This window comes from Oncorhynchus masou, chromosome 4 (genome assembly GCF_036934945.1).
Source record: "Oncorhynchus masou masou isolate Uvic2021 chromosome 4, UVic_Omas_1.1, whole genome shotgun sequence".
Lineage (NCBI taxonomy): Eukaryota > Metazoa > Chordata > Actinopteri > Salmoniformes > Salmonidae > Oncorhynchus > Oncorhynchus masou.
Window position 1 is genome coordinate 1,598,243 of NC_088215.1, and position 7,431 is coordinate 1,605,673.

A 7,431-nucleotide genomic window follows, 5' to 3' on the forward strand; every position below is an offset into this window, starting at 1 on the left:
ACATCTGTTGGGTTGGTAGAATGTAGAAGTAGATTTTAAATGCATATTTATTACAAATCTGCAGTTGTCTGATCATTATATTATTATTTAATGAAAGAAATGTAAAAATTCATTTTTTGGTCCGGAAATAAAATAAACATTTATCTGCGTTAACCACTCCAGTCAACAGATGGCGATGTGCGTCTTTCAGGCGACGCGATCAGCGTGACGTATAATTTAATGGACAAGACGCTTCTTCAACAACATCTAGTCAGCCACCGCGGTAATTTCCTAGCCGAAACATTCAAGCTGTTTAGACTGCTTCGGTGCATATTTGCCTCTGTATTTTAAGCATAATTCTGTCATATAAATAATTTCCCCATTTAATGTCATATTTCCGTTTAGTCGGGTAACGGTAGCTGGCTTGATAAATTAGCCTATCACTAGGCTAGTCGCTAACTAGCAAGGTTAGCTAGCTACCACCTCCTACCATGAGCTCACCAAGCTACTGCCCTCCTGCTAAAGAAGAGGAGGTCTGCTGGACGGAGAAAGAGGGTCTGTGGCTGAACATTGTCGTGAAAGAGGAGGATATCACAGTAAAACAAGAAGTAGAGGGTGAGGCTGTTACAGTGAAAGAAGAAGAGAAAGACGCGTTCAAAGTGAAAGAGGAGGAGGATGTTACAATAAAAGAGGAGGATGCAGTTTTTGGAGTGAAGGAGGGAGAGATAACTGTCACATTGAAGGAGGAGAAGGAACATGAGCAGGAGGAGGAGACAGGCGATCTGATTAAAACCAGTAAGTACTGTCTTAAAAACAGGAGCACAAACTATTGTTTAACTGATGCATGGTTTTAAAGCAGCATTCTACTGAATGTTTCAAATCAAATCAAATTTTATTTGTCACATACACATGGTTAGCAGATGTTAATGCGAGTGTAGCGAAATACTTGTGCTTCTAGTTCAGACAATGCAATAATAACCAACAAGTAATCTAACTAACAATTCCTAAACTACTGTCTTATACACAGTGTAAGGGGATAAAGAATATGTACATAAGGATATATGAATGAGTGATGGTACAGAGCAGCATAGGCAAGATACAGTAGATGGTATCGAGTACAGTATATACATATGAGATGAGTATGTAAACAAAGTGGCATAGTTAAAGTGGCTAGTGATACATGTATTACACAAGGATGCAGTCGATGATATAGAGTACAGTATATACGTATGCATATGAGATTAATAATGTAGGGTAAGTAACATTATATAAGGTAGCATTGTTTAAAGTGGCTAGTGATATATTTACATCATTTCCCATCAATTCCCATTATTAAAGTGGCTGGAGTTGAGTCAGTGTCAGTGTGTTGGCAGCAGCCACTCAATGTTAGTGGTGGCTGTTTAACAGTCTGATGGCCTTGAGATAGAAGCTGTTTTTCAGTCTCTCGGTCCCAGCTTTGATGCACCTGTACTGACCTCGCCTTCTGGATGATAGCGGGGTGAACAGGCAGTGGCTCGGGTGGTTGATGTCCTTGATGATCTTTATGGCCTTCCTGGAACATAGAGTGGTGTAGGTGTCCTGGAGGGCAGGTAGTTTGCCCCCGGTGATGCGTTGTGCAGACCTCACTACCCTCTGGAGAGCCTTACGGTTGAGGGCGGAGCAGTTGCCGTACCAGGCGGTGATACAGCCCGCCAGGATGCTCTCGATTGTGCATCTGTAGAAGTTTGTGAGTGCTTTTGGTGACAAGCCGAATTTCTTCAGCCTCCTGAGGTTGAAGAGGCGCTGCTGCGCCTTCTTCACGATGCTGTCTGTGTGAGTGGACCAATTCAGTTTGTCTGTGATGTGTATGCCGAGGAACTTAAAACTTGCTACTCTCTCCACTACTGTTCCATCGGTGGATAGGGGGGTATTCCCTCTGCTGTTTCCTGAAGTCCACAATCATCTCCTTAGTTTTGTTGACGTTGAGTGTGAGGTTATTTTCCTGACACCACACTCCAAGGGTGTCCTCCCTGTAGGCCGTCTCGTCGTTGTTGGTAATCAAGCCTACCACTGTTGTGTCGTCCGCAAACTTGATGATTGAGTTGGAGGCGTGCGTGGCCACGCAGTCGTGGGTGAACAGGGAGTACAGGAGAGGGCTCAGAACGCACCCTTGTGGGGCCCCAGTGTTGAGGATCAGCGGGGAGGAGATATTGTTACCTACCCTCACCACCTGGGGGCGGCCCGTCAGGAAGTCCAGTACCCAGTTGCACAGGGCGGGGTCGAGACCCAGGGTCTCGAGCTTAATGACGAGCTTGGAGGGTACTATGGTGTTGAATGCCGAGCAGCATTCTCACATAGGTATTCCTCTTGTCTAGATGGGTTAGGGCAGTGTGCAGTGTGGTTGAGATTGCATCGTCTGTGGACCTATTTGGGCGGTAAGCAAATTGGAGTGGGTCTAGGGTGTCAGGTAGGGTGGAGGTGATATGGTCCTTGACTAGTCTCTCGAAGCACTTCATGATGACGGAAGTGAGTGCTACGGGGCGGTAGTCGTTTAGCTCAGTTACCTTAGCTTTCTTGGGAACAGGAACAATGGTGGCCCTCTTGAAGCATGTGGGAACAGCAGACTGGTATAGGGATTGATTGAATATGTCCGTAAACACACCAGCCAGCTGGTCTGCGCATGCTCTGAGGGCGCGGCTGGGGATGCCGTCTGGGCCTGCAGCCTTGCGAGGGTTAACACGTTTAAATGTTTTACTCACCTCGGCTGCAGTGAAGGAGAGACCGCATGTTTCCGTTGCAGGCCGTGTCAGTGGCACTGTATTGTCCTCAAAGCGGGCAAAAAAGTTATTTAGTCTGCCTGGGAGCAAGACATCTTGGTCCATGACTGGGCTGGATTTCTTCCTGTAGTCCGTGATTGACTGTAGACCCTGCCACATGCCTCTTGTGTCTGAGCCGTTGAATTGAGATTCTACTTTGTCTCTGTACTGACGCTTAGCTTGTTTGATAGCCTTACGGAGGGAATAGCTGCACTGTTTGTATTCAGTCATGTTACCAGACACCTTGCCCTGATTGAAAGCAGTGGTTCGCGCTTTCAGTTTCACGCGAATGCTGCCATCAATCCACGGTTTCTGGTTAGGGAATGTTTTAATCGTTGCTATGGGAACGACATCTTCAAGGCACGTTCTAATGAACTCGCACACCGAATCAGCGTATTCGTCAATGTTGTTATCTGACGCAATACGAAACATGTCCCGTCCACGTGATGGAAGCAGTCTTGGAGTGTGGAGTCAGCTTGGTCGGACCAGCGTTGGACAGACCTCAGCGTGGGAGCTTCTTTTTTTAGTTTTTGTCTGTAGGCAGGTATCAGCCAAATGGAGTCGTGGTCAGCTTTTCCGAAAGGGGGGCGGGGCAGGGCCTTATATGCGTCGCGGAAGTTAGAGTAACAGTGATCCAAGGTTTTTCCACCCCTGGTTGCGCAATCAATATGCTGATAAAATTTAGGGAGTCTTGTTTTCAGATTAGCCTTGTTAAAATCCCCAGCAACGATGAATGCAGCCTCCGGATAAATGGTTTCCAGTCTGCAAAGAGTTAAATAAAGTTCGTTCAGAGCCATCGATGTGTCTGCTTGGGGGGGGGGATATATACGGCTGTGATTATAATCGAAGAGAATTCTCTTGGTAGATAATGCGGTCTACATTTGATTGTGAGGAATTCTAAATCAGGTGAACAGAAGGATTTGAGTTCCTGTATGTTTCTTTCATCGCACCATGCCTCGTTAGCCATAAGGCATACACCCCCACCCCTCTTCTTACCAGAAAGGTGTTTGTTTCTGTCGGTGCGATGCGTGGTGAAACCCGTTGGCTGCACCGCTTCGGATAGCGTCTCTCCAGTGAGCCATGTTTCCGTGAAGCACAGAACGTTACAGTCTCTGATGTCCCTCTGGAATGCTACCCTTGCTCGGATTTCATCAACCTTGTTGTCAAGAGACTGGACATTGGCAAGAAGAATGCTAGGAAGTGGGGCACGATGTGCCCATCTCCGTAGTCTGACCAGAAGACCGCCTCGTTTCCCTCTTTTTCGGAGTCGTTTTTTTGGGTCGCTGCATGTGATCCATTCCGTTGTCCTGTTTGTAAGGCAGAACACAGGATCCGCGTCGCGAAAAACATATTCTTGGTCGTACTGATGGTGAGTTGACGCTGATCTTATATACAGTAGTTCTTCTCGACTGTATGTAATGAAACCTAAGATGACCTGGGGTACTAATGTAAGAAATAACACGTAAAAAAACAAAAAACTGCAGAGTTTCCTAGGAACGCGAAGCGAGGCGGCCATCTCTGTCGGCGCCGGAAGTATGTTTATGCTTGAATATGTTATTATTTAATGTAGGAATTGATAACTACACTGTAAGATGTGTATACCACCAAAGAGCTGGTCACCAACAAAACCTTAACAATGTATTAGCTAATTCACAACTTTAATGTCACTCAGAATTGACAAACTAGTTATAAATGATAGGTGATGTGTGTTGCTATAGTAACCCGTGGGGGAAGTGAACACCCAGACAGTGAACATCTTTGAAAACAAAACCAGGAATGAACTTCTTTGTTACCCAGAAAGAATTTGAGGTTGAGATTTAAAATAGCTGCATTGGCCCTTTAATGTAAGATACATACTGCTTCTTATGTGTTTTATTTATCCAACATAACTACCTTACTGTGATAGCTTTAAATTAAAATAGTCAACAAGAAACAAAAATAATTATAATAACTTTGACTACATACACACTTCTAGCTAGCTGACCACCGATTTTTATTGCAATTCATGTAAGTTAAATTAGGTTATGAGAGTTTTATTATAAAAGTTGAATATACAACCTTTAACCTCTGAAATATAGCTGACGGGTTTGCTAATGTTGCTAGTTTAACGTAGTTGCTAAATGTTGATAGAACTGCCAAGTAACCAAAAAGGAAAGATATTGTAAGTGTTAGATAATACATATCTCGAAAACAGCTGAATGTTGTCAAGCTATAGATAGATAATAGAGCTCAGTCTATTAACATGACATTATCTATTATTATAGAGCTTTGCTCAGCCTATAAACATGACAATATATATTATTATAGAGCTCTGTTCAGCCTATAAACATGGCATTATCTATTATTATAGAGCTCTGATCAGCCTATAAACATGACATTATCTATTATTATAGAGCTCTGCTCAGCCTAAAACATGACATTATCTGTTATTATAGCGCTCTGCGCAGCCTAAAATATGACATTATGTAGCCTGGCAGGTAGGAGCGTTGGGCCAGTAACCGAAAGGTTGCTGGATCAAATCCCCGAGCTGACAAGGTAAAAACCTATCATTCTGCCCCTGAGCAAGGCAGTTAACCCACTGTTCCCCGGGCGCCGATGACATGGATGTCAATTAAGGCAGCCTCCCGCACCTCTCTGATTCAGAGGGGTTGGGTTAAATGCGGGACACACATTTCACTTGAATCCATTCAGTTGTACAACTGACTAGGTATCCCTCTTTCCCTATTTTAGATCTCTGCTCAGCCTATAAACATGATAGAAAAATTTGATTTTATGTTCTACATTATTATTATTATTAGGGCAGCCACCAAGTTTTTATTAAATTATGGAATGTTCTGAAAACTGACTTCAGGTTTTTGAGGAATCTAGCTTCACAGGAAGGCAGTTTTATTTTATGCAGGTTTAATTCAGTTCTCTGTTTATTATTTAACTAAATACTCTGTTTGTCTTTGGTAGGAGAGGGACCAGACTCTCACTCTGACAGCGGGGAGACTCCTTCAGGGGAATCAGACCCAGAGACGCCCAAACCAGCGAGACAACACCACTGTCCCCAGTGTGGAAAGAGTTTTAAGTGGTTAAGGAACCTCAAAGCACATGAGAGAATGCATACAGGAGATAACCCTTACGATTGCTCCCACTGTGGAAAGAGTTTTACCAAGTTAGGGAACCTAAAAGAGCATGAGAGGACACACACAAGAGAAAAGCGTTTCCAATGTTCCCAGTGTGGAAAGAGGTTTACCCAGTTACGGTACCTAAAACAACATGAAGAAATACACACAGAAGATAGGAAGACCTACCACTGCTCTCAGTGTGGAAAGATATTTACTGGGTTAGGGAACCTGAAAATACACATGAGAATACACTCTGGAGAGAAGCCTTACCACTGTTCCCACTGTGTAAAGAGTTTTACTCAGTTAGGGAGCCTGAAAACACATGAGAGGGGACACACTGGAGAGAAGCCTTATCACTGTTCCCACTGTGAAAGGAATTTTAGGTGGTATGCGAGCCTGAAGGAGCATGAGAGAATACACACAGGAGAAAAGCCTTACCAATGTTCCCGCTGTGAAAAGAGTTTTACCCATCGAGGGAGCCTGAAAGCGCATGAGAGAATACACTCAGGAGAAAAGCCTTACCAATGTTCCCGCTGTGAAAAGAGTTTTACCCGGTTAGGGAGCTTGAAAAGGCATGAGAGACAACACATAGGAGAAAAGCCTTTCCAACATACTAATACACAGGAGGAGAAGACATACCACTGCTCTCATTGTGAAAAGACATTTTCCCAGTCAAAGGATCTGAAATCACACGAGAGAATAGAGAGGCTGTGTTCTGACTTATGTTTTTGATTGAGAAATTATGTTTTTGTTCATGCTACATTAAATCATATTGTATGAATGAAATCATACTGAAAAATAGGTCTACGTTTTCTTTTCCAGCTCAAAACATGATCATGTCGAAAGTCAGATTATAAGAGTTAACAAAAATATATGATGTTTTAATTATGAACTTAAGATTGATTGAATGCAAGTGTAAACCCTGAAATGTTGTTCACTATATAGTTGGGATTTTTCAAACATGTTAATTATTAAATAGATTGACATTAGTATTTATTCATTAAGATTGTCATTGTAATTGTGTATTGGTTCTCAATTGACATATCTGATTAAATAAAGGTGAAATAAAGGGAAGTCTATTTGATTCTAAGTTCAGACATATAAACTATTTTTAAGATGCTGCATAGTGATTCTCCAAACTCACTTCAAAAAGAGAGACTTGAGGATGGGACCTGTTTGTGACATCACTGCTATTTCCAATCTGAGTGTTCCATTCAATCCTTTCCTCTATTTAGAATCTAATAGTGTCCACTCCATTCTTTCCTCTATTTAGAATGTAACAGTGTTGCTTTCCTCTATATAGAATCTTATTGTATCCATTCCATCTTTTCCTCTATTTATAATCTAATAGTGTTCCATTCCATCCTTTCCTCTATATAGAATATAATTGTATCCATTCCATCCTTTCCTCTATTTAGAATCTAATAGTGTCCACTCCATTCTTTCCTCTATTTAGAATGTAACAGTGTTGCTTTCCTCTATATAGAATCTTATTGTATCCATTCCATCTTTTCCTCTATTTATAATCTAATAGTGTTCCATTCCAT

The 7,431-nt window shown here is 42.5% G+C and overlaps 1 protein-coding gene across 1 annotated transcript; it reads left to right on the plus strand.

Moving 5' to 3' along the window:
* Positions 1–219: 219 nt before the first annotated feature.
* Positions 220–6,958, plus strand: LOC135520442 (zinc finger protein 32-like). The gene is made up of 2 exons (XM_064946016.1): positions 220–774; positions 5,730–6,958. Exons 1-2 carry the CDS (start codon positions 471–473, stop codon positions 6,614–6,616), a joined length of 1,191 nt encoding a protein of 396 aa, XP_064802088.1. The 5' UTR covers positions 220–470; the 3' UTR covers positions 6,617–6,958.
* The last annotated feature ends 473 nt before the right edge of the window (positions 6,959–7,431 follow it).

What these genes read in the sequence shown, in the direction of transcription:
- LOC135520442 (XM_064946016.1), top strand. Translation starts at nt 471, where the DNA reads ATGAGCTCACCAAGCTACTGCCCTCCTGCTAAAGAAGAGGAGGTCTGC. An exon ending in AGGCGATCTGATTAAAACCA is followed by an intron (nt 775 to 5,729) that starts GTAAGTACTGTC and finishes TGTCTTTGGTAG; the next exon opens with GAGAGGGACCAGACTCTCAC.